Source organism: Anopheles nili, chromosome 3 (assembly GCF_943737925.1).
Source record: "Anopheles nili chromosome 3, idAnoNiliSN_F5_01, whole genome shotgun sequence".
In the NCBI taxonomy this organism is placed as follows: domain Eukaryota; kingdom Metazoa; phylum Arthropoda; class Insecta; order Diptera; family Culicidae; genus Anopheles; species Anopheles nili.
In genome coordinates this window covers 6,550,679-6,578,575 of record NC_071292.1, presented here as the reverse complement: position 1 = coordinate 6,578,575, position 27,897 = coordinate 6,550,679, and the positions used below count along the sequence as shown (strand labels likewise).

Here is a 27,897-nt window from a genome sequence, read left to right as displayed (position 1 = left end):
TAAAAATGACCTAAATATACAATGGCAAAATGAAAGTTAATCTTTTGGTGACGTAGGGTACGGGGAACTAGCGGTTATACTAATAATAATAATAAAATAAAACAAGCAGTTATGCTCATTATACTAATAAAATGTTTTCCCTTATTTCAGGGTCGGTTATACGTTCTATTGCAACTAAAGGGGATTTTACTAACTTCAAAGAGAATAGTGGTGTAAAGGCGTATATATATATGTGTGTGTGTGTATGTAGTATTCGTGCGTGTCCGTTTGTGTGTCTAAAGAATTAAGCTCTCTAAACCCTGCCGGCTCCGTTCGTACGTAGTGACAATTTTCCCTAACTACCGTGCCCCCGTGCGCTGATTATGTGCGCCGTATGAGCCGTGAAAAATTAGACTCATTCGCGAGGACGCAGTGTGTGGTGCGTTGGGACGATTACTGGGACATGGCATAAACATGCGTTCAGCGTCGCCTCATCCTTCTGGTGTTATTTATTTTACTGCTTCACCTCACGGATCGTTCAGTTCTGATTGTTCTTGTCAATATCGCGCGAAAAACGAAAGATCGCATAATCGAACAAACCGCTGTTCGCCAACGATCTCTGTGTTGAAATTGTCTCGATCGTGCAGAGACTATAATAGTTCTATCGTTTACCCTGAAACCGGAAGTGTAGTGCATAAAAACGACGCGAATGAACACGTGTTCCAGCGGAAATCAAAGAGTGCTAGTACGTTTTTCGTTTGTCGAGATTTCGCAACTAATCGATCTGGCTGTAACTCCACAGGAGCAAGGAGTAACGGCCACATCAAAGTATGCTGAAACCGTTAAAAAATTTGCTGACCTATTTGCAGAGAAATGCTAATAGTTCGAACATATTCGGGTGAGTAGTATGTGCTTGCACTGAGCGAAGTAGTGACATAGACTGAGAGAAAGAAAGATAGAGAGAGAGAGAAACAAGCAAGTAGAGACTAATCTTGTCGATAAAACTTTATTGTAGATTAACAACTACATCATCAACAACAATGGGTCCAACCGAACAACCAAGGCTGGAGGAAACTATAATGATTGCGAACGAGGTGCTGCCAACCGACGATGTGGATCCTTTGTACGATCCACTAGCGGTGGATGAGTGTCCTGTTCCGGGCGCAAACACGTCCAGTGGAAGCATTGGCAGTGAAGATGACGAGGGAGTTTCAGCCGGCGAGATAACGCTGGTCGATGTAACCTCACTGAAGTCTAAACTGACTGAACATGAGCTAGACACAGATGACGATGACGATGTCTTAGAGCCACAGGAATCAGGTGCGGGTTGCGCTCAGGCTGTCGTAGAGGTGGCTGACGAACTGTCTGATACTTCCTGTGAATTACTCTCGTCGGAAGAGGTGGTGGATGTTTTGGATAGTGTTACAATAATCCACATGAACGATAACATCGATGAGAATGAAGTCATCCAAGTCGATAGTGATCTGTCGGTTGAATATCAAACGTTGAACACGTCCGGAGAGTCAGTGGCAGGAGAAACCGTGAAGCCTTTGGAGGAAACGTGCCCAATTGTGACCGTTAAAGAACCCGATCAAACTAAACGCCAACTAAACGGACATTTCGTTGACGTTGTGGAATTGCCGGATGGATCGGTTTGTACGGAAGCGGGCGAGGCGACAACCGTGGAACAAATACAGGGAACCAACGGTGAAGAGGAGGAAGAAGCGAGCGATGGTTCTGATTCGGGTCTAGGGTTGGAACCGTCCCGAAATGTGGCAACGTGCGGCGATAGTACCAGCAATAGCCCATTGGAACGAGTTCCAATTAAAAGTAGCCTAAAGCGAAGATCGGAATCGTTAGGTCTCACAGGGGAAGCTTCCATCCAGGAAGAAAAGGACATTGGAATTAGAGATCAGAAGCGGATCAAGAAGGGCATTACCTTCGACGGTGTGACTGTGTATTATTTTCCTCGCATGCAAGGCTTTGGCTGTGTCCCGTCACAAGGTGGCTGTACGTTGGGGATGGAATATCAGCACGTCCACTCCAGGTAAGGCAGTTTACGAAAACTTATTTTCAGTGTCAATCTAAATTAACGCTAATTCTTCTCTTCTTGGAATAGGCGACTTACCCTTTCCGAACACTCGGCTGAGCAACGTAAGGTACACCGCCAACAGTTACAGGAGTTGAATCCTCGAAGTTCCTCCAGCGATGATACCAGCAGTGAGGAGGAACCAAGCGAGAGTGCCTCGGAGGCCGAAAGCGAATCGTATGGGTTTCTTCAACCGGTCACTACCCGTCAACGGCGAGCGTTACTCAAAGCAGCTGGCGTGCGGAAGATCGATCCTACGGAAAAAGACGAATGCCGCGAGATTCGAACCTCGCGTGAAGTGTGTGGCTGCACGTGCCGTGGATTCTGCGATCCCAATCGTTGCCCGTGCAGTCTAGCGGGCATCAAGTGCCAGGTGGATCGACCCAGCTTCCCCTGTGGCTGCACACACGACGGCTGTGCGAATACGGCAGGACGCGTAGAATTTAATCCTGGTCGCGTCCAGACGCACTACATGCACACCCTTATGAGACTGCGCATGGAGGGTATTGATAACGTGATCGATACGCGGCAATCGATGCTGCTAGGGAACGCAAGTGGAAGTGGTACGAATGCTTCCGTGCTACTTAATGCAAGCAGTGCAAGCAAAGGTGATAGCGGTACAGCTGAAAGCGGTTATGTGATGGGTAGTGAAAAAAATTGGTCCCACGGACCGGTACGATTACCGCCAGGGATGGTGGTCTACGGGGCAGGGATGCATCCCGACCATTCCCTTGGCAGCAACGATATGGGCGACGGGATTGGAACGATGCATCAGTCCCAGGGAACACTACACGCCTCTCATTCGCATTCCCTGCAACAGTTTGGCAACCATCTCGCGCATCATCAACCCTCGATGGCAATGCTGCACGGAGGTGGCCATCTGCAGCATCACCACGCCGCACATCAAGCTTCGTCATATCTCAATCATCAAGGGGGAGAGGTTTCAGGGCAAAATTATCTAGTTGCTTCGGTTTCCAGCGCATCGCATATGCTCAGTGCTGGTCTTTCGCCAAGTTCGATGGGATCGCTCGACGTACAATATGCCTTCAGAAATTACTATCCAGTAAGTGGAGGAGGAGGAGGAGGGATTGGAGCAGTGAGAGGTGGACCAGAATTAGTAGCAACAACCACGGGATCGTCACAACACTCGCCTTGTAGCAGCTCCGAACCAACGCAGCACGTGGGCGCGTATTATGGCGACAATTATGCAGCGTTCGAAGTAGTAGGACCAAGCTCCTCCTCACTGTCCAGTGGGACTGATCATTACCGGCAAGAGCATCTCACGATGCCGGATGCACTTTTGCCTTTGCATGTGCACGATCCGGCGGGTAGTGGAACGACAGCGGCACGTGAGAACATGCTTACAACGGGGCATGATCGGCATCATCAGCAGAGTTCCTTTGGGCATTCCCATCACCCGCCTAGCCTTCAGACGCAAAGAGTCGACCGTGTCAACGATGCATGCGAGTCTGGCGTACCGAGAGTGCCTAACGTTGGCGCTGGCGATCCTACCGTGGAATCGCTAGACACGCTAATTGGTTCTAATTTCGCCTGCACCGATTCGACCAGATCCATCGATCTGGCAATGCTACCTTATGCGAGTTCTACTCCTGCAACGGCTGATGCTGCGCGTGTTTGTGAACAAGAAGTAGCTCCTCACGATGAGTCAATAATCATTTCGGATAATGATTCAACCGAAGGTGTAACTAATTTGGAGGATGTTGAAACACCCACCTTGGAGACGTTGGTGGGGCAATCTTCTGTGATGGATAGAGATGGTAAAACAGCGGACAGGAGTGCATGTTCTTCAGTTGAAATAATATCAATGGAGCCCGGAGTAAGCTCGCGACCTGTTGTTTCCATTGAAAGTACAAGCTTTATCGATTTGACGGCACCACATGCCGGCAACACCGAACGCCTGGAAGCTATCAACGATATGCTAGAGATCAGCCGGCACACTGCCAGCATCGCTCAACGATCGATTGTGGCAGAGGAGGACGACGAGTTGCGCGATTTCCGACATCCTCCGCCATCAAGCACTGTAGAGGAACCTCTCGTGATTAGCGACGATGATAAGCAAGACGTAATATCGAGCTGCAACGTGAGGTTAGAAAGGCTACAAACCACCGGGAGCACTATTAAGGATGCTCTGTCACAAAATGACTCTGAATCACCTGCGGGCACTCGTAAGGATACCGAATTTACCAACACATCGAATGGCATTGCTGAAGATTCTACCGAGCAGCAGCAACAAGAGCAAATTCAAAGTACGTCAGCTAAAACGGATGCCTCGAAAAGGTTCGGAACGCTGCTCGAAAAAAATCTAGACAGCAATGGTGTATCCTCTTCGTACGCTGCCACCACCGACTCGCCTGCCTTGGTCCCGTCGTCGACAGACTCACCACCAACGTCGGCATCACCGGAACCAAGTGAGAATTTATGCGAAATCATAAAAAATAGTATCGTGGAAACTGCTGTTTTGCACTGAAACAGATACGTATAGACTCTTTGCCTTCAACACACGGAGCATCGGAGTGATTCAGCCGAATAGCAGTGTGTGAACCAGCTGGATATATTATGTATGTAGGAGGTGGTAAATTTACCCGCTGATTCCAGAATAAAGCTACTCCCCTGTCGGTAGTGGTTATGATTTTATTCCTTTCGTTACTCATGCTGCAGTTGATCTATGTTTTAAGCACTTTGCTTCACACCGCCGGTGTAATCAAGCAGCAATTTGCAGGTGAAACTTCCGATAGCTCGTAGTTTTAGTTCTTTTAGGTGTTGTCTTTGAGTTGGGTTATTTTACGTTTTAAAGTAACACGGGTTCCCGCTTGTCCAAAGAAAACCCAAAAACTCACTCTTGTTAGTTTCCTGCAATCGCGTTGTCGCTCGAATGGCTGTTTCCGGTTGGAAGAGATGAATCTCGACGTTGACTTGAAACCAATAACGCACGGTGATCCATCTCTATATGCAAAGAAAAGACATTCAATCGACAATGCGATCACGAGGAGCTCACAAACCATGAGGGTACAAAGTCAACCATTGCGCCTTACGTTAAATACCCACTTTTCGACTAAACTAGCCGGCGTACGAATTCTAGCATCTATGGTTAGGCGCACGGCAGCACGCGGATGATATGTGTGCAAAAACCTCAAGTCACAATCGAAACCAATAGACGACCATGGGGTGGAATGATGAACGCATAAAAAGGGCATTGAACTGAAGCAAGAAACGGTTGATCTCCGGTTCACTCCATTGCACACTTAATCCTTCGTCCTGGGAGGACGCTTTGTATGTGTGTTGCATTGTACGATCAAAGAGAAGACGTCTTCTTAAGTGTTTTGTAAATACACCACACATGTTGCACGAAAAGGAAAACCAACCACATGTACCATGAAAAATCAACTAGCGCGTCCCGAGACGTTGTAAGTAGTAGCGAAAAAGGGTTGTTATTGTGAATATTGTGAACAACAGAAACACACCTACACACTCACACATTTCGTACGAAGGAAGTAAATGTACGCGGGACCATCCTTATCGCATCGTGTCGCCTTTCTCGTCCGTTTTCGCAGAGTGCCGAAGCGCACAAGCATGCATGGCGATGGTCCGGTTTCTCGAGCAGCTCGAGGAACCAAATTAACGCAACATAATATATCTTATAATGAATGAAAATAAACGAAAAATTAGCAAGGAAATCTTTTGTAAACGGTAATCGTTTGGCTTGTGATTCAATGGAAAGAACTATGCTCGAATGGAGCTGAACCCAATGGTGGTTTTGCGATCCCAAAATCAGACTTTCGGCCGTGAATTACATCATTGGTTGTGCTCGAAGTTCCTGATAAGATAGAACGATAGAGTTTAATCAGCATCGCGCACCGAGAAACGGTCGGAAAATCGTCATCGTCACTCTTCCGACGCCCGACGTCATGTGGAGGTGCCATTGGCGCACACCAAGCTATCCTCCCTTGGCAGGGAGAACTCACGAGCGCACCCTTGTGCCCTGTGCGGTGCCGATAAAAAGATCGGCGAACAATAGCACCGAAGGGATGGTCAAACTGCGCGATACTTTCGCCCGTGAGTAACGAACAACCGACGGTGTACGACGGATCGCAGATTCCCAGTGCAAGTGTCGAGCTGAAAGCGAAAGTTGTGAACAAGAAGAGCAGCTGAGAAATAGTGTAAACAACACCTCCGAAAGTGCATTCGAGTGATTCGAGCTTAAATTGCTGCAAGTGCACACAAAAATGGCACCATTGCGATGGGCGATTGTCAGTGCCGGAACGATAGCGCACGATTTTGCTTGTGCCGTGTCCACGTTGCCTTCGGCCGACCATCAACTGGTGGCGGTTGGAGCACGTGGTCTGGAGAATGCCCGAAAGTTTGCCGAACTGCACGGCATCCCACGGTTCTATGAAGGCTACGAGGCTATAGCGAAAGATCCGGAAGTCGGTGAGCGTCCCGTGTGGGTGGAATGAAGCCATAAAGGATCCTTCCCATGCCCATCACAAAAATAGCGCATCAGGGTGTGAGAACGCGACCAAGGTTCCGTCGACACCGATGAGAAGGTGGAAAACAGGAAATCCCATAAATAATTGTCCCCGGTGGCCGTTTCGCGTTCTCACTACAACACCCGGCACGACCCGTCGCCTTTATTAATTAAAATCTTCTCCCCCTGTTCCCCGTAGACGTCGTGTACGTCGGGACGGTCAACAACGCGCACTATGAGGTCAGTCGGATGATGTTGGACGCCGGCAAGCACGTCCTTTGTGAGAAGCCTTTGTGCGTGAATCGCGGCCAGGCCCGCGCCCTGCTCGATTTTGCCCGTGAACGGGGTCGGTTCTGCATGGAAGCGATCTGGTCACGGTTTTTCCCGAGCTACGTGCATCTGCGCGATCGCATCAATCGGAGTGATCTGGGCCGGATCGAGCAGGTCGAGGTGCAGTTTGGTTTTCCGTTGACACATGTCGAGCGGGTGCGTATGAAGAGCCTCGGTGGCGGAACGGTGCTGGATCTTGGGGTGTATGCCATCCAGTTGGCCATGTGGGTGTTCCAGGCGGAACCGACACACACCGAAGCGGCCGGTCATCTTAACGAGGAGGGTGTGGATGTTGGAATTACCGCCGTCATGCGATTCCCGAGTGGGGGTTTCGCCTCCATTCGCACGAGTGCCATCGACAAACTTTCCAACAACGCGACCATCATCGGGACGAAGGGCTCCATAACGGTAGGTGGGGATCAAGCGGATCTCTCGGGGTTTGTTTCACGTACTGTTGATGGTTTAACACCTTCGGTAATTCGGTACAGCTCCATGACTTCTGGTGTCCGATAGAGTTGACCGATATTGATGGAACTGTGCGCTCGTATCCACTACCGGCGTCCAAAATTGAGTGCATTCTGCTCAACAGCGTCGGGCTGCGGTACGAAGCAGAGGAAACACGTCGCCGAATCTTGGCCGGAGAGCTCGAGTCACCTTCCGTGTCGCACAACGATAGCCTTGCCATTGCCGGTGTGCAGGACGCTATCAGGAAGCAGATAGGTGTCGAGATGCCTGAAGATTACATCTTCAAGAGCTAAGGTGGCAGCTGAGCTTTCGTGTCTTGGAGTGTGTGTTTACATGTAAAAATATAGGAAATAAATATATAAGTATCCCAGGATCTTTTCGGTGAACAACGTAGCTGGCAGAAACGAAATCGGTTGCTTGGTTACGAGCATCAAAGCTCACTTTGATGAAGTGGAAACCTAAAGAAACCATATCAGTACGTCACAGAAGATAAGGACCGCTCTTTGGTTCTTTCGCTTTACAGTTATATTGCTATTAATCTCAGCAACAGATAACACACCAAAACGATCATATTATTTTACATATGTCTTGTAACTCCTATACAGTTCTTTATTTTATAACTCATTACCAATAATACACTTTGCATTAATTCGTTCTCTTAAGCTTGCTTCATTTCATCCGCTTCGTTCAACGCCCTATCTCGCACTTTTACAAGCTATTAAGTTATCAACTAAACGCTAAACCGAGGATCAGGGAAGTAAGGAGAAAACCGCACGAACTAAGTGTCCTCCGAATGTCTCTTGTCTCTCTACCTGCGTGAGTGCGTAACATTCTAGCCACACTGTTAATAGTTAGTTATATATCGGCTCCTTGCTGCACCGTTGAATTTCGTTTACATCCGGCGAACCAAGAGCATACATTGCTGTGTTTCTTGCTTCACTTTTTGCATATTAACAATTGCTTTTCCATCCGCTCAACATGGCTTGTCTCGTTTATCGACCATTCTGGTATGCTGCTGGGTTGATGTGTTTGTTTCGGTTTAATTATCTTAAGCATTTGTTTCTCCACCACATGAGGTCCTTCGTTTGCAATTTTGCAATCACTATCACCCCGAAACGCCTTACTAAATGATGGGTTTTTTTCGCGAGTGCCATTGCCGAAAAACAAGTAACCAGAAAACTCATCTTATATAGATCACATTCAAATTAGCAAAACAACCTAGCTTAAAGAAGGGGAACTACCAAACCTTACCCCTAGCCCACATTCACAACAAGTCACACAGTTTTGTGTTCGCCATTAGTAAACATGGCTCCACTGTGTGAAACAATTTGACATAGATGGCTTTTAATGGCAAGGGCAATGTAAGGACGAAAAAAAAACAATCTCCTACTCCTCGCGGTTACCGCTGAGAAAATTGATTACTGCTTTTGTTTTTTTTTTTTTGCGATCGCTAGACGACAATGTGTGGTGCGGGAAAATGTTGCCTATCTAGCCGGTTGAGGCTCCTGACGATACACAAAAAACACTTAAACACTTGCATGTCGCAACACTCAAGCTAGACCATCCTATCGATCCGTGAATTCAGCTAACCATGCGAGGAGCCCTTGGCGACAGTTAAAGTAATCCATTCGATACAAATGAACGTCTGTTTCTTTCCACCGTCGGTATCATATTCCTACGCATGTTCGTCAGGAGATTGCTGCCGCTCGTTCCCTCAACATACTTGAATTTTCACGAACCAAAACTTTGCGATTTCTACTTGTGCCTTTACGCGGGTCTCGACTGGGTTAACGATTCTTATGATTTCGCTGTCCTTAGCTCCATTCCTGCAGCTGTTTGCTTACAACTAAAATGAATCCTTTTGTCGCGGGAAAGATATGGTTAAGGGGAGAGGTTTGGGAGCCGCTGCGGGACTGGGAAGAAGGGGAAACCTTGCTAAACAAAAAACCGACTCCGTCCGCACCATCTGCCCCCCCTCCATAAAGGTGGGCAGAGGTTGAGAATTTGCGTTCCTCCTTCTGCATTCGGTGGGGACCCGAGAGGTGATGTGTGCTTACTCAATATCATGGAATTTGAGGATGGCACGCCCGGGAATCTCCGAGCTGGCCAGCTTGCGTACCACTTCCGCGGCCTGATCCGAGGGAAATACTGAGTGTGGCGGTGGTTCAATCTAAAACGGGAGAAAGCCCGTGCAATTGATTACGTGGTTGCAAAAAAAACCAACAACAAGCACACTTACCTCGTTGGAAGAAACTAGTTTCACCAGCTCGTGGAGCTGTTCGATCGTACCCGTCGGTACGGCCTCGATCTTTTGTCCACGCTCCTCGGCACGCTTGCTGAACTTGGGCAGCAGCTTCTCTGCCACCTCGTCACTGATGAAGATGTGTCCATCCTTCGTTAGGCACTGCATCGACCGGTGCAGGCTGCGTGATGTGGTTCCGAAATCGATCACGATGTCCACCAACCCATCGCAGGCGTCGTGCGTGCGCTCGATCAGCTGCTTCTCGTACAGATCCTCATTCCACTGGACGATGTTTACTCTGGCATGGGAACGGAACACGTACACCATCAGCATGAGGATCAACATGGGAAATAAACATCGGTTGTCAGCTGACAAGAATACTTACCGTTCACATTTCTTCGCCACCAGGAAGCCCTCGTCCCGCAGGCTAGCCACGGTGATCTGTATCTTGTCCTTCGTGGTTGGTGTGTAGAAATGCTGCGCGGCAATACGCACGGCCCACAGGGCCAATCCGCCCGTACCGACGATCAGTATCTTCACCTTCTCGGCTGGTCGGGTTGAGAGCAGATCATCCACGATCTTGTGCGCGGCAATGATGGCACTCTGGGCGAGCAAGGCTCCCGTCGGTAGGGTTGCTGCAACGCTCAGCGACAACTCATCTGGGATCGGGATCAGATACATCAGGTCCGGTACTACCATCAACTCCGAGTAGCCGTGTGGAACGCCCTCGTATGGGTACAGGATCACACGTTGGCCAACCTTAAAGCCACAATCCGCCTTCAGCTCACAACCCAACGACTCGATGACACCGGCTACCTCAAAGCCGGGAAACAGCGCTCCATCACGGACGCCCTGATGGGACTGTGGGTTGTGCTGGATCGCCACCGATGTCTGGTGATGCTGCACCGGTACACTGTCCGGGCCTTCCTCGCTGATGCTAGTGAAACTGCCACTCTGCATCTGCTTGGCGAGCAAGTGAAGAGAAGTCGTGATATCGCCCGTATCCGACAACTGGCTGCTGATCGAGGAGATCGAGCTCGACTGGTTTTTGCGGTAACAGGCACCGGCGTACACCACCAGGATTCGTGCACCCTGCGCCGGTGTGTCCGGAACCGGCACCACCAGATTCAGCACGCAGTCCTTCAGCTTCGAGGCCGGCGTTTCGATCGACACCTGGCGGATTAGCTTACTCATGGCGGCGTTTCTGAGGCGTGTCGCGGTGTCCAACGAAATTGAACGGCTGGAGGAAGAGTGAGAAGAGTAGAGAAAAAAAGGTGCTTTTTAGTATGGCACAACTAAGTACGGCACCCACGCAAGATCCTGCTGTGACGATGGTGTAGGGAAAACAGAATGGCCCTCCCTACCGTCCTGATGGTCCTGAAGTGAATTGCTTCCTTTTGCAGCGCTTTTCGGTCTTCGCGAGCGATTAAGTAATTTTTAGGCGATCACACATGACCTTGACAAGACCTTGCCAATTGCGGACGGTTTCGGAGAGCAAAGGCGAGCTGCAAACCCTCAGCTTCTGCTACCCAGCGATCCACCTCACCGGCACATTCTCACTACGACACATATATGACACTTGTCGTCGGACAACTGTCAACAAAACACCACTACCCGGTGTTACTAAGCTTCAAAACGTCACATGCCTTCGACCACTCCAGCATGGCCTGCTGCGTTCGGGTGAGAATGAATTTTCACGCGTTCCATTTCTCTCCAGAGCTCTCCGAGAGCGGGAAAATCGCAAATCGGAGAGGGTTTTCCACCCAGGACGCTTTTCCGTGCCGCTCGTCCGAACGGTGGAAACCACCAACCCACATGCACAAGCGCTTGGATGGTGTTCGTGTGCCCATTCTGAGCGGTTTAGTCACTAACCAGCGGCCGAAAAACGGTCCGTCCGTTTCTTTCTAAGGGGTTTATTATTAGATAAACAAACCGCCGCACATAATCCACACTCGCGCGCGGTTGATGTGTACGAAAGCAGCCACCGAAGGGTGCGATGTAAAATTGTGTGCTTTCGAACCGGGTGGTGGGTTGGTTCTTTACTGTAACAGGCGGCTTTCGTGGCATCGATACAAAAAATAACCGATCGCCCCCGATCGTGTTAGGTAATGGGTTTCGATTCTCTCACATTACCAGTGTCGAGAATGGCTGAGAGAGTGTATGGTTGGGTTTATCCGACGCACAGTGGCCTGTGCAACATTGTCGTGGAAAAGCGCTGTAAAACGAGCTGATGGTTACGAAACAGCTTCAAGTTAAGGAAGCATTCGTCATGGGAATTGACTAACGCCTAGCTAAACGGTCGTGCAAATACAAATGGCCGCGATCGTGGAATATAGATGTAGATTGCGCCCCTTGGGGTTATATCGACCAGGCGCCTCCATGTCAAAGCGATATCAATCGTACACTTGTTTGCTAAGCTTCCATTTTCTCTTTAAAACCCACCAACGTCGCTAAGGGGCATTAAAAGCAAACGCTTAAAGCACCAAAGCCAACCAACTGCACGAAACCACGAAGTCGATCGAACATCGGTGCATATGAGATTCCCTTCGTCGGAGCGCTTTTTGGATAATCAATATCAATTTCGTTCCGTTTCTTCGACATCCCGTCGACAGCGACGGATCAACCTGTCAAATCCAATCCACGCAGAAATGCTTCACACCAGCTAAATGACGCCATTGCTCTCCAAGAAGGCCGCTCAGCTGGAAGCCGAACAAACGAGGAAAAATACGCCTCTCTGCGTGTGCTTTTTATCCATCTAGTAGCCGGGGAGGTCGTTCCACCTAACAACGGTGGTCATTGAGATAAGCTCGAGAGACCTCGGGCTGGTTTGTCGATGCAAAATGGACGCAAATGGCATCCGCCACGAGCAGCGCAACAATGATGAAAGCCTACGAACGTTTGTTCGTGCGTGAAGTGAAGGGCAAAAACTGTTATCAGCTCATAAGCACAAACGCAGAAACGAGACGGGATGATGGAGTATGAACTTCTGCAAACAGTGACCACAGAGGCAAATACGGAAATACGGCTTGGTTGTTGCATTGTCTAACAAAATGAAAGAGAAACGCTTCTACTCTTCGAGCGGTGGGAGTTTAATGGAAAGCGGTTTGTGGGGTAGAGAGATAGAGAGAGTAAAAAACCACTGATCGATGTGTGCATCAACAAGCACCTTTATAACGTCTGCCACGTGTCCCATTCCGTAGGCCTGCAAGTTGCAGTACGTGTGCTAATGGCTGTTTGGTGGCGGGTTTTAAAACGTCATTACGTAAATTTTATTCCAATCCATGCCGCACCGAGGAACATGTTCAGAAAGGTGGTACAAAAAAAGAGGAATAAAATGATAGACCATCAGCGTCACTTCCAGACACGCTGCCCGTGAGAACTGCGTCAGCGTGGGAGCCTCCACCAATCAAGATGGCCGCCGACGGTCGTGCGCGAAACCGGAAATGGTCGCTTTAAAGGAAAGGAAAGGCCATTTTGATAACGTTACATGGCGCCTCATTACGGGGCGAGGGGGCAGCATATGCAGTCCGGTTCTGATCGCGAGGGTCACGTGCAGCAAACGCCGGGGGTGAACCAGATCCCGATCGGCGTGAAATAACAACAACAAACACCGAGGGATCGGCCCCTTCTTATTGACCTGTTGTGTGTGTGTGTGTCCGTGGCGATGCGATCAAGCGAAATCGAGCGGGTCGGCTAATTTTAGAAATCTAGTTCAAGCTGTTATAGTACCTCCCACCCCCGACTCCCTCCCACATACATCCCGTTTCGATCTCTTCCTCACGTAAACGCATTGCGGCTAGGCGTATTTACAAAACAAAGCACACCGACTTCGAACAACGACCCTTATTTCCACCCGTCCCATGGACGGTCGTACTCTGAGAGATAACGCACCGCCAGACCCCAGCGATGCAGATCGGTTCGGTGACGAAGTGGACCGATGACGATCGTCATCGATGATGGACACTTGTCACGCAGTTTCATCGTACCAAGACGGACGTTCGTTTGTGTGGCATTGTGGCAAGTTTTTTGGGAAGCATTTAATGGTCCATGGTTCGTAAACAAATATGTATATTATTTGAGGCAAAAAGTCAGATAACATCGGCGACATAAAAGTGCATAAAAGCAAAGTTCAGATGATGGTGTAAAATGTCTAAAAATGACATGAAACTCTGGCCAATACATTTGCCAATACATGTTAACCTTCTTTTACAAGAAAAAAAAATGGTGGAGACGATGCTTTTGTGAAACAGTTTGATTGTGATTTTCGAGGAAAATGATTTTCGCATTTTCCCTCGAATGATCGAACATCCACGGCAAAATGTTTAACGATCGCAAACGCAGGCCTTAAGGCTATTGTCTGCACTCGGCTCTAGTGCGTAGTAAATCAGAAGCATGCGAAAATGAAGCACGAAATAAACACGGCGCCGGTGGTGAATAGAATTAAAAAGCTTCGTCACTCGATTTGAATGCATAACGAGCGGGCACGATCGGGCTCCGTAACAGACAAACAAATGTATCGAAACCTCAAGGACAAAATCTCTTCACCGACGTTTCGCCGAGCGATGGCTGTCGATCGATTTAGGCCGTGGAATAAAATTATTTAGCCGTGTTGAAAATCGTCCAGACGGTGACGAAACGATCCCATAGAACAAAAAAGGGGTACTGTTCTCGAGGCTGCACGATCGCACGAGAACGTTGTGCTACGGTTCTTCAAGCTGCCGGTTGTCGAAGGAAGGGCTTTGCATCGGGTTTAGCTTCCTATGTTGCGATGGCGTGCTAAAAACCGGTTCTAGACGCTGTGTCATTTTCCTATGTTCTCCCATAATAACGGATAAGGCAGGAAACTATAAAGCTCAGCTCGTGTGTTTGCCGCTCCTCATGCACACTTAGCGTTAGGTGACCTTTCCTGGTGTTGATCGAGTGCTAGTAGATGCAATGGGAAATGTAATGACCACCAGGAAATAAAACACAGCTTTACTATAGACCCAAATGGACGGATTATCCCCGGTTTGAGAAAAAATGCGTAGTAGAAAATGAGGCCATCGAACAACATAAATTATCAACAAAAAAAATCATACACGCACTAAGCACACCATGCAGGAAGAAAATTCGTCCTGCTTCGCCAGTGCGCCGTATTTATAAACAAAACCCCTCTTGCCATCCCACGGGGACCAACCCACGGAACCGAAAATGTTCCCACGACGCACACATGGTGAAAATTCGCTCTCGCAAACTCGCAATAAAAGCGACCCGAAAAGGGTGACGACCACGGGGTTGTGTCCGTCGAGGAGAGTGAGAAGAAGCGCATCACCTCATTAACCGGTCCGCAAAGTGTTATGTCACGCAGCTGAACGAATGAACGAGCGGTCGTCAAGCGATTATGCTACCATCCGGGAACCTCGCAACAAGTCCCTCCCGGTCCAGGACGAGAAAAGCGAACACAAAAGTGAGTGGTAACGCTAGCCGATATTTACCCAATATCCGATAGTAACAAATTATCCACTTGTACAGCCATCTCCTTGGCAACACTATGCAAAGTTCACTGGAGCGGGTTTTTTATTTGTCAGTTTTACAAGGCTCTAGTTCTAAGCCGGTTTCTCGCGAGTTGTCTTTGTTTTACCGCTTCACTAGGACTCAATTTGGCACTGGGCAAAAACGCAATTTTTCGCCGACTTAGCCCCGTTTGGGATGTACTTTCGACAGGGTCAGAAACAGCTTATCGCCACAGACAGCCGTCACAGGTACTCGACGTCCTGTTGTTTTCGCTCCGTCTGGCAAACACTCTCGGGTTGCTGCGATTGTCCTTGAAGCGACTTCCCAGTGCTACGCTTTCGCATTTGAAAATTCGTCGCAGGTCAAACACACCCGTCTGTCGACGAGAAAAACACGCACACACTCACTCACGCGCGCACACACCCACACACGTCCTGGTATGTTTATGTTTTCTTCGTTTTTTTTTGGTGCTGCTCGCAGGAGGGTTTGTTTTCGCGGCGTTTTAAGGGTTTCCTTTCGCTTTTCGCTGTAGGGATTTTTGCTAGGTTCCTGGCGAAACGGTGCTATTGACTTCGTTCAGGACTCGACGCTTTGCCACTTCGTGACGGGATCCTTTCGCTCTTGTGCCCGCGGAAGCAGGTGAGATGATGGGGGTGGGTTATGTTTTGATGCAACAGCCCAAAAGTTAAATGCCCTTCACACACGTCACACTTTTCTATCGCTGGGAACCAAGAGCGGAGACAAAGCAAACACGACCGCCACTAAACAAAAACACACAAACGATAAGAACGAACACGATTTTACTGCGCACGGGACCCAAGCACGGGGGAAAAACTCTTCACTCCGGGGGTGGTTGGGTTGCGACTTAACTCGGTGCTTTCCGTCGATCGAATGGGGCTTTGGTTCATAAAATAATGATATTTTTATTTTGTGCCCACGTTCGGGCACGTCTGGTTGCGTGGAACCGGTAGGGTGGAATGCGTACGTACAAGCGGGTGCGTTTGTGTGTGTGCGTGTGGACGCGCCGGCGCGTACGCGATTTTCCCTTTATCGTGCGTCTCTGTCGCTCCGTCCGTTCGCTCTCGCTTTTCCGCACCCCTTGTTGGTTGATGATGTTGTTGCTTTCTCGCTCGCGCAACCTCACAGGGTGCAAGGGCTGCAACCCCTTCGGTGTCCGGTACGGGTCCCATACCGGGTTGCATGCATACGGCATGAGGTCCGCTAGAGAGCATAAAAATTCACCCCTTAATGCCGTCGTCCCTTTTGGTCGTCCTTCACATATTCGCATCCCCGGAACGGCCCCGGGGGTGGGTTTTCTTTGTTGCTTCGCGGTACGTCTCGAACCCGGGAGAGAGAGAGAGAGAAGGATGTCAACATACACCCATACACCCGTAGAGAGGGTTGTGTGGCGTTCGAGCGCGCGCGCGCACTACTCGTGCCCAATGCAAACAGCCGCTGATCATGCGGCCAGCGAGTGATCAGCAACTTTATGGAACAGTCAACCTCCCCCCACCCCAATGGGTTAGAGGGATGCAGAGGGTGCAGAGGCTTGTTTTGGGTCCATCGCGAAGGAAATGGGGTGGGTAAAGAATCGCGTATCCGTGTGCGTATTGTTGGGAAGAGAAAAAGCAGCAACATTTGCCCACATGGCTGTGGTTGACGACGACGACGACGACGACGATGGCGATAGGAGGTCAAAGTCTTCTAGGCCTACTTGGATGAAGATGTAACGGAAGGAAGGGTCAGTTTTTTTTCTGCATCCCCTACCTTTTTCCGCAAATTCCCACAACCCTCCTCAAGCGAGATGGGAAATGAAACTGCAAGCAAAAACGGGAATGATTTTCTTCCCGCGAGACTCAGCTGATGTTCATTCGCTGTGGCATTAAATCCACACACACGTTCTACAACATCACCCCGACTGCTGGAACACCTTCTGGCATTGATTTTGTGGCATAGGATTACCATGGATACACGATTACTTTGTTTACGAGCTGGCTGAGGTGACCTTCCCAGTCGAAGTGAGCTCATTTCTCTTTGGCGAGTTAGAAAAAAAAGAACGCCTCCTTCAAGACGTGAGTCGTGCTGAATTCATGTTTGTTTACGACTTTGAATTAGTGCCAGAAGGCTCCAGCTGCGAGGACGCCAACTGGTAGGTTCCATGCCGTCTAGAGTCGTGGTGGAAAAATCTCATCAGCAGCGCCGATGTCACCCAATTAGAGCCAATTTGTCCCTGGGATATCCGTTGTGCGGACGGGACCAACTCCAACGATTGGTGTCAATCAGCCGACGGGGGCATTGAATGATGCAGATGCAACTGCAGCTAGGCGCTTCTAGGAGATGTGGTGTAAAAATAACTACAGCTCCTTCGGAAGCGTACCTGAGGACATGGCAACCTGCAACGCAAAAATACGGCCACCCTCAGGCCAAGCTAGTGTATCACCTGAAGTACGGCTCGATGACCCATTAGCAATCGAACGTGCTGTTTGCTAAGCACTTGGGACGATTCGTTTTACTTGCCACAACGTATCTGGAACGTGATAGTTACAATGGAAATGGAGGGCCTCATTTTTTATCTTTTCTAAAATTCGGAAAGGAAGCAGCTTCCTAGGGATAATAGAAGCAGTTCGAAAAGTTCTACTAGTTGTTTCTGTCCTGGTTACTCTGCCAGATCCAGATCCAGATACAAGAGGTGTGACTCATGCACTCAAATAGTGCACCGTTGCTGCGTTGAAACGCAATATTTCGTATTCCATTGAATCGTAACAAGGAGCGACAGCGACCATCGATAGATAAAGGAAGAAAACTGCGATCTTTTCACACACAAAAAAAAACCCCACAAACGAACCATCGCTATCAGAAACGAGTGCAACTGGGGGATGGGGAAATAAAAGTAAAAACAAACAATTCTACTACATCAGCGAATTGTTTTCCTCGTTGACAATAAGTTTATCTATTTGCGAGACGAAACAAAACCAAACCCCAACGCCTGATAACGAGCCGATTCTTATCTAAGCGCGGTTGAGACATTTTGAGCATGCAAAAATTGAACAAAACAACAAACAAACCGCGTGGTTGTGTATTGCTTACGATTGTAATCGTTTTTTTCCCCGGTCCCCTAGAGTTTGTTGTTTTCTTTTCGTGTCCCTACGCCACGTCGGTACAAAAACAAGATCTTTAAAGCCACCGGTTTGACCTCAAAACGGTAGCCTTGAGTGTTGAACACTCGGGCACACGATTCAGGAGCAATATCAGACAATAATTCATGTTGCACAGTGTATTAGAATTTTTTTTTCAGTTTATCCAGGGGAGATCTTGAATCTCTGAGACGCTTTCTTGAGATGGAGAAAAGTGCAACGAGCTAGGTCACGATCTCCTTAACCCCATAAACCATCGATCAATGGCTGTTGCGGCTGTTTACGAACATCTTCCGACATTTCTGCCGGTTATTTCAAGGGCTTCCACTGGTTATGACCCATCCCATTCGAGATGTCTCGCAGGTCCTTGGGGAAGTTCGCCGGTGCGATCTGTTTTCCTCGCCCAACAGCAATAACAAACCGGCCTTTAGCCAATCGGTGTAGTTCATGAATATTCTTTGTTGGTTGGGCTATTTTCGTCCCGCGATCGCGATCGTGTTGTGCACGATATTAAATCCTTCCAAAGTTTAAACCCCTGCCCTGTTTGCAGAGAGGGAACGAATTGAAAGCTGAACCGTCATGGGCCATACCGTTTGCTGAGTCAAACGAACCAAACACACGCGGTTGTCTGATGCACACAAGCCGCGAAACGGAAGCTCAAGGGCCCCGTTCGCTGTGCGACGGGAAAGGTGACGGTTTTCGAGGTTGATCGGAACACGCGTGATCAGTGCGTGATCCGCGCGGGTTTGCGCTTCAACCAAACACACGTTGTTGCCGGTACCGGTACGGTGTTTCATCACACTTACGTGTACTGCGTCATCGAGCGGGAGAAACAGCTTGCCGGTATCGACATCGGGCGTTGGTTATACCATTCCATGTGTGTCTTTTTTTTGCCGGTCGATCGACGGCTACTATCAGTTGCACCTTCTGCTCTGCTGCGCTGTATGTGTTACCCATCAAACGTACCGATCAAACAGGCAGTCAGGGAAAGAAGGGAAGAGATTTTCCCCGAGTGACAATTAGCAGATAGCACGCGTTGTTTTGTAGCAGATAGTTGGAATTAATCAGCCGTACTGTCGGAAATAACGGATCGTGAATCGTTCCGGTGCTATTTATAGACCCTGCCCTTCTGCTGCTCTTATCTACGAAGGGTGGTGTGATGTCACTAGCCTTCCATTTAGAGCGCGGGGTCGGATCACTTCTACATCCCTTGAGAGCTTGAGAGCATGTTGATCTGACCAAAGACACGTAGACCAGGCTAGTTTTCGAAGTCTAGCGACTTCCTACGTCACTGTCCGTCCTGATGGAATCACCTCCTTTATCACCACGAGGAGAGGCCACGCCGGAAGGGATCTCCCTTTAGAACGTGTGATGCAAGTATCGCTAGCTAGCAAAAAATCGCCTGATAACGACGCCTGATGGATTGCGTGTAATCCATCGCTTCGTCATACCACGCGGGAGGTTATCACTGAATGTGAGGAATCGGGATCTCTTTTATTAGCGAAGGTCGTAATACCTAGGGGGGGTGCAATTAGCTCATGTAAGCAAGGGCAAAGTGTTGCCTTTGGACACGAGCCTCGTGTGATAGTGGCACATTTCACTCGTGCTCGAAACGATGAACATCTTCTAGACATGATGTCTGCGAGGAATGTCACGCTGGCGTAGGAACGAAAGTCCATCATTGCTCCTTTATCGGGCAGGTGATGTTTCGACGATCACTCCCAGATCGCATGATGCAAGTTTACCAGCGCATGGTCGAGATGCCGGGATCTCTGTCAGCACCACCACCACAACCAACGATCGCAGTGTGTTCGTAAGCAGGCGGAAGCAGGGTGGAATTTAGCAAAGAAACGATCACTCCGCAAAACCCGCGTCCGGGGTTTTCCACCCCTTTGGGAAAGGGTTGCCCACAGAGGATCGCCGAACAGCTGATTCGATCGTGATCAGCAGACTCTGTCTCTCTCTCTCTCTCTCTCTCTCTTTCTCAGCGGAAGGGAACAGTGCGGTTCCGTAAATAGAACGCCAACGCTGCCAACGCGACGCAAGTGCACTGCAGTGTGACCGGCAAGTCTTGAGCAAGGTTTAGAGAGGTTTGTTTCTCAACAAAAAAGCAACACATTATCTCGTGCACTTACAGTGTGCATCGGCACTTCGTTTGGAAAAAAGAAGAGTATGTTGCAGGCAAGAACCGCCTTGTATAACAACCGTAAACACCTTAGGGAAATGCTTCGGTGCTACAAAGAAGCAAAACATTAGTGAGCCTAACTTCCTCGTTTGTCGCCCAAGAGAATATGAATTTGTAATTTCCTTTCACAGCATGGTTGTTCACTTCCTTGTGCCAAGCCGCCACGAAGGTGATGCACCGATCTTACCTCAAACGTGGATGAGCTTTTAGGTTGACTGCCCAACGCCTCCGTGCTGCAACTCGATACACTACAGCCACCACCAGCTGCAAAGCCCACCGTGGCTACAAATGGCACCTAATGAAGCACTGCTGACGTCTTTGCGAAGCGTATCTGCCGCTCGCGAACAGCTAAGCACATCCGGGAACGACCTGACGGTGGATCTGCACGAAAGCACACTCGAAGTACGACTAGTCGAGCCGGTCTTCTGGTCCGTGGGGATCGCTTGTGTTCCTCCTTCGGTCCGCGGTCCGAGAATAGACCCACCGAAGGGTCCGACAACTGGCGATCGGGAATCGAGTCACACCTCGACACACAAAAAAAACAACCCCTCAGGTCCTGGCTGGCAAAATGCAACGCTCACACTCCCGCCAAAGTCGCCGTTGCAGGGGTAGAAAATAGCCCAAAAGATCGGTCTCAATAATTGGCACGATCGAGCGATCGATCAATCGCGACGGGACAGCAAATCGTACACTTCCTTTGCACGCAACGTAGAGTGATTTGTCTGTTACTTGGGAGATGGTGATTAGAAAACAAGCGCCACAAAAGCACACACGTTAACGGTGCTCAAACAAAACGAGGCTACCGGTCTGGATTTTGGTTGCTTCACGACTGAACTACGATCGATCGATCGCACATGAAGCGGTCAGAAGGTTTTTGTTTGCGTTCCGGCGTTGTGTGCTTTTGGCTCGTTTTGGTCTGGCGACGTCTCGAGCCACGCACCGATGGAAAGACTTTTCGTGAGCGGCACGTGTATTGGTGGCTCCAGTGGTTGAAGCCGAAACCCGTTGGACCAACATTCTGCGTGCCCTAGAGCCCGGGGCGATCAGATGGTTCGAAATAGGTTTTTGGTCGAAAGTGCAAGCCGGTAGAACCGGAAATGGTGAGTGCAAGGTCACTGCTGTTGCTAGACCAGGGAGGGGGGGAATCGACGATGTGGGCCACCGGGTAACCTGTTTTCAGCAAACGCCCTTACAACCTGACCCTTTGTATGCGAGTCGTGCGTTAGGTGGTTCATACTGGCTTGTAACAGCTCAAAGGTGTTCGTTTTCTTGCATTTGGAGGCACAATTTATTCGATCGCTCCAAAATATCGCCTTAATGAACCCCTTTTTTTGCTTTCAATTTAATGAATTTTATGAATCATCAAACACTGAGCATGAGAAGGCAACTGGGGTTGGTCACTACAGAAGTGTCTGGCACTGCGATTATTGATCGATCACGACTGCGAAGTTGCAATGTCATAGACAATGTTTTAAATTGCATCATTTTTCTCGCCCCGTTGCGTAATACCCGTAACCGTACACCAACCTGCTGTGGGTACCTTTGTCCGCTTTTCCCCCCACCAAACGAGGCAGGATGTATTTTCCATTCCCAAGGGCGAAGGGAAAAACTATAGTTCCGCAAGCCAGCTTGCTACAGTAACCGTATCTACCCGGTTAGGCTCCTTGGCCACGGTAGGCCCAAGGTCAAACAGAAAGTCAAATGGAGAAAACACACGGCTGGTACTTACGGCGAGTTACCGACGAGTTTTCCGGCTATCTTGGCTGGCGGCACGTTTGAAGGTCACAGAGCACACGGACACACGCCGGTGGAAAGATGGAGTTTTTCCTTTTATGCTACCACCGGAGTTCGTTCTGCAGCCAGCTTGCAACAACGCGCACGGGAGCACTGATGCGTACGTTTTTTTTTTCTTTCCTGCGAAACGTTTAACGATTCGTAAATATTAACACACAATCGACGGCACGATTTGGCGAATGCACGCCGCGGCCTACTGCGAATATTGGCCCGGGTCGTTGTGGCTTGATTGCAGGCTTAAAACACCGCACTCAAGCACTGTCCCAAACGGGAAACCGTACTACTGCAGAGCGGACACGCCAAGAAAATGCCACTTTTCGTATGACCAGCCCCACCGTGACTAGTTTGCCTGTCCGTCTGACGGTGCCGTTCAGGATGCCACCGAGCGCGCGTATGGACAACAGCACGCTCTTTGGTAGTGGTGCGTTTGCGCCGAACGGTGCACGGTATCCTTTCAAAGTCCTTAGCGTGTGCACGCGGTCGGGTCGTGATTGTTTGCCTGTTTTTTTTTTTTCTTTTTTTTTCCTTCCCTACGTTGTGCCGTCAGGTTGCTGTCCATGACACGGGACGAGGTAACGTGCTATTGCTTGTGTTCGGTATTGTTATTGTTCGTTTAGGTACAGTAGCAACGTGAAGCAGCAGGCGTTGAATTTTGGAAGAGACAGCCAATTGATTTGGATTTTTGGTAATACTTAAATCAACTCTTCTTTCTAAAGTTTTTTGAGCTCTGAGCACAATCTACTATACTTTTAAAATCAAATCTTGTTCTACAAAGAATTGTTGAAAATTTAACCATTTTATGTAATTATCCGATAAACCACTTAGTTTGAAGTCAGTAATAAATTCGTACAAATATTTAACATTTTATTCAGTCTTTTTATAACAAATATATTTACAGCACAAGAGTCAGCTTAAATTTTACAAAACGTACCCTTTGCAGATGAGAAACGTTTGTTAATGAGATAATATTCACTATAGAGGACTCTCAACTTCATCTACTTGCTGCTGGTGGGCATCCATAGTATGTTGCTCGAGTTTGTCTTCTATCCGAAAGGTCGCATGGCACTGAGGACACTTGTACGGTCGGTCCGTGTGCACGATCCAGTGCGCTATGGTGGCACGTTTTGTGTTGAAACTGCGATAACAAGCCGTGCACTCGTAGATGCATGCATGATCGATTTTGTAGCTGATCAGCGGCTGCTTGAGAGAAACCTCCAGACGATCAGCATCTGTGTGTGTATGGCAATGTCTCTTAAGCGGCAGTTTATCCATGAAACCGTCCCCACAAATAGGGCACCGGTACGGGCAAATCGTGGGATGTTCCGAGCTGTAATGATCAGGGATGTCGCTTTCACTGCTCAATACGGCGTCACACTCGTAACACTTTCGTTTAAGGTTGCTCGCATTGACGTGAGTTTGGATGTGGCGGGTGGCGGTACGTCTAACTTTGAATGTTTTCTTGCAAACCGGACATGAGTGTTCCCGCACCGAATTGTGGGAGGCCATGTGCTCCCGAAAATTGCGCTTCGACACGATCCGATAGCAAATGTTGCAATATCGTGTATAGTTTTCCATATTCGGAGGGCACCTTGGTTTCGGATGGCCGTAACTTACTTTGGAGCTCAACCCGTCGTCCTGATAGCACCTCTGTTGCAATTCCTTTAGATGCAGCTTTTCGTGTCTAGTGCAGGAGTTTTGCGTACGAAATACTAGATAACAATAGCGACATTCCGCCATCAACTCTCCATTATGAACAAACTCACGCCACAGGTTTTGCGTAACGAATTCGTTCACCTCGTCAAGAGAGTGGTCTGCTATCAGATGTTCTTTGAAATGCGTTTGCAGATGGAATACATCACCACACTGTGGACATGTGAAGAGCGACCGATCGTGCTCTTCCAGGCAGTGTTGGCTGTAGGCGTTTACCAATCGAGTATTAAGTACCGTTTCGCAAAATTCACATTTTCTGCAATTTGCTGCTTTCGTTCGACTGTTTGAGATTTGCATTACCAGCGTAGAACGTGCTGATAAAGGTTCGTTAAGGGCTTTCACGTTCGTACAATCTTTACTTTGTACATCATGAGATTCTATGGGTGATTCAAATCCTGTATCAGAAACACCAATAGTTTCACTTGTTATAGATGTGTCTTCTTCAATGATTGAACAATAGTCCAAAATCGCATCTGAAGTGTCGCATTCATTCCAGGAAATATCTTCAGCAGAACCCATCTCTTCCTCTATGATATCGCCATACTGAATTATTATGTTGCGTTGCTCGGGATGATGAGAAACGTTCAAATAATATCCTCCATCTCCTGCTATTTCTTTCGGTACGAAAGAGTCTAAAATAGAACCGATTTTTGAATAGACCCAGGAATACTTGTAACAGAAGCAATGGATACTTTTCAACGCCATTTGGTGATTGGCGGTGTTAAGTTTCGGTGATGTCCCAATTCCTTCCATCTGGAACATATTGAAATAAAATTATACATTCTGTAATCATCTAACAGTTATTTAAAAAGTTAAAATTCAATACCTTTTCATTGTTCCCATGGGAAGTTAACTTATCAGTTCATACTATTTTATTTGTAAATCACTTCAAAACGCCACCAAACCTAAGTTTAAAAATATTTTAATAAAATAAATTTCACCAGCTCCCATCAACAGAATAAGCACTTGAGCTAAGCTTGGAATTTCCTATTCTTGCTTTTTTAAATCACCCTTGAATTGAAAGCGATGAGTTTGAAAGGACCACCTTTCCTGGTGTAACAAACAATAACAATCAGTAAAACAATCATTCTCGCCCACATATGCACCTTTGACAATCACGTTGACGGAGCTTGCGTCAAATAAAGTTCGGCTTTTGAATGTACGAACCGTCAAATGTGCAATGTCAAATGTGCAGCCGTTAAATAAAATAATTGGTAATGACTTTTATCACACCAAAACGATCATTATTCACTCATTTTTTATATCCAATGTGATTGTATAAAAAATCTATGCTATTAGTAGAATATAAGATTGTAAAATGCACGTGCAGTGACACCAGTGATGAATCAAGCAGATGACATGGGTGCGGTACAAAAATGTGAGAAAGCACAACGTGATCAAAACCTGTCCATACCGCGACGTCAAGAATACAAGATAATTTGAATAATTAATTCTGTCATTTAACTGTGCATTACTCTTCAAAGCAGTCATGAAAATCATGGCAATCATGCAGTCATGGCAATTATCAATTAATCATTTTTAAAATAGTTTGTGTATTTCGCTCAATATTTCAATCGAATCGAGTATTTAAAGCTTTACAAAATAAGTGGTTCACAAATTTTAATTCTATTTACTATTAATCCTACGAATGCGTGCAATCATCGAGGACATCAATTGCATTGGGCAAAGTATAAGTGCAGTAGTAGGGCAAGAAAACGGCAGCCGGCACAGACAAAAAATACAATATCATTTCAACCCTTTACGAAGGATCGAATACCGCCCCATAAAACAGTAACATTTTCGTCGGATCATGTCGTATGGCTAGCAAAAATGGTCCTCTAACGCGAAAGTTCACTGGAGGCAAAGATCGCTCCATAGCGGTGATCGTCACAGCTCCTCCTTCGGTACCCCGCTCGTTGATCGAAAGGTCGATCTTGTGCACCATCTCGCTGATGAACAGCTTTGTCGATCGAGACTTACTCCTGCCCGGCATCGCTAGTTTCAGGTTGTTTTTGTTTCTGTCGAAAAGCGATCTCAGTCCGAGACTTTGCAACGCTTGCTTCAAATCGTACGTGTTGCTAACGTGCATGCGCGGAAACTGCACAATAGCCTTCTGCAGTCGCATCTGTCCGATCAACCGATCAAGTCCGGCCGAATTGAGCCTCGCCTGTAGCTGCCGCAACTTGGTCCGATCCGACACATTCGGTAGGATCACGTACATCGAGGTGGTTCGATTGCGATACGGAAACGCCATAATGCGTGCATCCAGCTCGGGAGAGGAATAGTACGGGTAGCAACCACCAGAGAACATGGTCGGTACCATCACGGAGGGTTGATCCTCACCATCGGGAAAAAATGGCTGCGGTCGGGTGAACTGTGGCTCATTGAAAAACGTCTCCCAGGTAGCCTTAAAGTAGAGCGCATTGGCAGCGACCATCTGTGTGTTGGTGTCCAGCTCTTCTGACAGGATCTGCTCGATCCGTCCACGGGTGCTTTCGTTCACCCACCGGTTAATGATGGTCCGGGCTGCTTCAGGTTGTTCCCTGAAGTCAACCTGCTCAATTTGCGCCTGATAAAGTTCCCGCGCCAGCTTCACAAAGTTTGTGCTGTTTATCAAGCCGTGCTGGAGAAAAATCGCATTCGCAAGCTGTATCACATTGGCCTGGATCGGTTCGTCGAGGAACCTAATAAACAAAAACGCAAATATAATGATACGTCTATTATCACCTGTTCACGGTCGACGCTTACCTATCATCGTCGTCATCCTCGTAATCGGCCCCGTCCGGTGTGGGGTAGCAGCTACGCGAACTTTGCCATCCCGGTAGCTCCTCGAGAATGCCCTTTCCGGCGATGTCGTGCGTGAATTCCTTCAGCAAGCGGGCGAAATTCTTCGGAATGTTTCCCGTGCCCGGTTGCCGGAAGTGTTGGAGGCGTAGAATGTCCAGCAGTTCGTTGCGCGTTTCACGGTTCGCCGCACGAAGCAGCAAGAACATCATGCTGCCGATGCTGACTGGTGAGAAAATCTCCGTCCGGGAGCTGCTGGACGTCCCGAGCTGCTGCCCAAGCGTTTGGGCTAGATCATTAATGGCGCCCACCAACTGCTCGCTTACGGCCTTCGAGGGAGCGTTGTAATTCTGAGCATTCGCTGCATTACACACCTCACTGGACACCAGCAGCAGCAGCAGCAGCAGCAGTAGCAGCGGCACGAACAGCAGCAATCGCGGCAGGAACAACGGTAGCTTCACCGGGGCTAATACCCTGTACGGTATTTTGACCATCGTGGCCGATGAAAAAGAAAAGACGTGACCAACTTGCTACAGAGCACTAAGAGTTGCTCAGGCCCCGGGAGGTGTTCTTTTAATTTGGGGTTTTTCCAAGCTCCACGGAATGTCTCGGCAGCGCTGGTGGCTCCAGCGGAAAGCCCAAACACGAGACGTACGCGTACGACGGTCAGTGCGCAACTGCCCGCTCTGGGCTGGGCGGAAACCTAGAGCGAGACGTAGCCACCTACAGCCGCCTTTATGGGAAAGTCCAGGCTGTCTCAGTCACAGGGCCGGCGCCCGTCTCGGGGCACTATGGAATTGCGGTCCGTGACGAGATAGCCGTACGTTTGGCAAAGGAACGAACGAGATGGTTGTGGAAGAAAAAAAAAAGAATCCACGATCAAGCCTTCGCACACACACAACGGTGCATCCTCACGAGGGTGGCCATCGGACGATCGGATTGTTTGTAAACTTTGAGCGCGCCGTCTCCGCGGCATCCAGCAGCCCAGATTCCCAATCGATCGCGATTGCCGCGGCCGTGATGATCGCGGAATGCGTGCGCGTTATGTGTGTGGTCGTTCGGTGGCTGTGCTTTGTTTATCGCGCCCCTAACCTTCATGGTGTTGGAGAGAATAGAGCGCCTTCGTCGGCGTATGATCGCGCCGTGGAAATCCGATCGCGATCGTTAGCTCTCGGGACTGGTTTGGCCGGTTATGTTGGCAGCTGC

At 48.6% G+C, this 27,897-nt stretch overlaps 5 protein-coding genes across 6 annotated transcripts; 2 read left to right on the top strand and 3 right to left on the bottom strand.

Moving 5' to 3' along the window:
• Positions 1–809: 809 nt before the first annotated feature.
• Positions 810–4,571, top strand: LOC128722468 (uncharacterized). Its single transcript, XM_053816132.1, has 3 exons — positions 810–877; positions 995–2,026; positions 2,099–4,571. The coding sequence occupies exons 1-3, from the start codon at positions 810–812 to the stop codon at positions 4,554–4,556; spliced, it is 3,558 nt and encodes a 1,185-aa protein (XP_053672107.1). The 3' UTR covers positions 4,557–4,571.
• Positions 4,572–6,212: 1,641 nt separating this feature from the next.
• On the top strand, positions 6,213–7,752 carry LOC128723674 (trans-1,2-dihydrobenzene-1,2-diol dehydrogenase-like). The gene is made up of 3 exons (XM_053817436.1): positions 6,213–6,517; positions 6,754–7,292; positions 7,373–7,752. Exons 1-3 carry the CDS (start codon positions 6,313–6,315, stop codon positions 7,640–7,642), a joined length of 1,014 nt encoding a protein of 337 aa, XP_053673411.1. The 5' UTR covers positions 6,213–6,312; the 3' UTR covers positions 7,643–7,752.
• A 177-nt stretch (positions 7,753–7,929) lies between these two features.
• On the bottom strand, positions 7,930–20,731 carry LOC128727172 (uncharacterized). 2 transcript variants are annotated; one of them, XM_053821049.1, is made up of 4 exons: positions 20,591–20,731; positions 9,977–10,831; positions 9,589–9,889; positions 7,930–9,519 (listed from the first exon to the last, which is right to left on the bottom strand). In XM_053821049.1, exons 2-4 carry the CDS (start codon positions 10,783–10,785, stop codon positions 9,403–9,405), a joined length of 1,227 nt encoding a protein of 408 aa, XP_053677024.1. In that variant the 5' UTR covers positions 10,786–10,831; positions 20,591–20,731; the 3' UTR covers positions 7,930–9,402. The 2 variants fall into 2 exon arrangements, with proteins under 2 accessions (XP_053677024.1, XP_053677023.1); XM_053821048.1 differs by lacking the exon at positions 20,591–20,731 and adding an exon at positions 15,066–15,954.
• Positions 20,732–23,157: 2,426 nt separating this feature from the next.
• LOC128722465 (zinc finger protein 528-like) lies at positions 23,158–24,204 on the bottom strand. Its single transcript, XM_053816127.1, has one exon. It carries the CDS (start codon positions 24,202–24,204, stop codon positions 23,170–23,172), a length of 1,035 nt encoding a protein of 344 aa, XP_053672102.1. The 3' UTR covers positions 23,158–23,169.
• Positions 24,205–25,554: 1,350 nt separating this feature from the next.
• LOC128722462 (serine protease inhibitor 28Dc-like) lies at positions 25,555–27,185 on the bottom strand. Its single transcript, XM_053816125.1, has 2 exons — positions 26,656–27,185; positions 25,555–26,591 (listed from the first exon to the last, which is right to left on the bottom strand). Exons 1-2 carry the CDS (start codon positions 27,183–27,185, stop codon positions 25,667–25,669), a joined length of 1,455 nt encoding a protein of 484 aa, XP_053672100.1. The 3' UTR covers positions 25,555–25,666.
• Positions 27,186–27,897: the final 712 nt, after the last annotated feature.

What these genes read in the sequence shown, in the direction of transcription:
- LOC128722468 (XM_053816132.1), top strand. Translation starts at nt 810, where the DNA reads ATGCTGAAACCGTTAAAAAATTTGCTGACCTATTTGCAGAGAAATGCT. An exon ending in AATAGTTCGAACATATTCGG is followed by an intron (nt 878 to 994) that starts GTGAGTAGTATG and finishes ACTTTATTGTAG; the next exon opens with ATTAACAACTACATCATCAA. An exon ending in TATCAGCACGTCCACTCCAG is followed by an intron (nt 2,027 to 2,098) that starts GTAAGGCAGTTT and finishes TTCTTGGAATAG; the next exon opens with GCGACTTACCCTTTCCGAAC.
- LOC128723674 (XM_053817436.1), top strand. Translation starts at nt 6,313, where the DNA reads ATGGCACCATTGCGATGGGCGATTGTCAGTGCCGGAACGATAGCGCAC. An exon ending in AGCGAAAGATCCGGAAGTCG is followed by an intron (nt 6,518 to 6,753) that starts GTGAGCGTCCCG and finishes TGTTCCCCGTAG; the next exon opens with ACGTCGTGTACGTCGGGACG. An exon ending in GGACGAAGGGCTCCATAACG is followed by an intron (nt 7,293 to 7,372) that starts GTAGGTGGGGAT and finishes AATTCGGTACAG; the next exon opens with CTCCATGACTTCTGGTGTCC.
- LOC128727172 (XM_053821048.1), bottom strand. Translation starts at nt 15,106, where the DNA reads ATGGCTGTACAAGTGGATAATTTGTTACTATCGGATATTGG. An exon ending in GTGGCGAAGAAATGTGAACG is followed by an intron (nt 9,890 to 9,976) that starts GTAAGTATTCTT and finishes TTCCCATGCCAG; the next exon opens with AGTAAACATCGTCCAGTGGA. An exon ending in AACTAGTTTCTTCCAACGAG is followed by an intron (nt 9,520 to 9,588) that starts GTAAGTGTGCTT and finishes CTCCCGTTTTAG; the next exon opens with ATTGAACCACCGCCACACTC.
- LOC128722465 (XM_053816127.1), bottom strand. Translation starts at nt 24,204, where the DNA reads ATGCAAATCTCAAACAGTCGAACGAAAGCAGCAAATTGCAGAAAATGT.
- LOC128722462 (XM_053816125.1), bottom strand. Translation starts at nt 27,185, where the DNA reads ATGGTCAAAATACCGTACAGGGTATTAGCCCCGGTGAAGCTACCGTTG. An exon ending in GAGGATGACGACGATGATAG is followed by an intron (nt 26,592 to 26,655) that starts GTAAGCGTCGAC and finishes TTTGTTTATTAG; the next exon opens with GTTCCTCGACGAACCGATCC.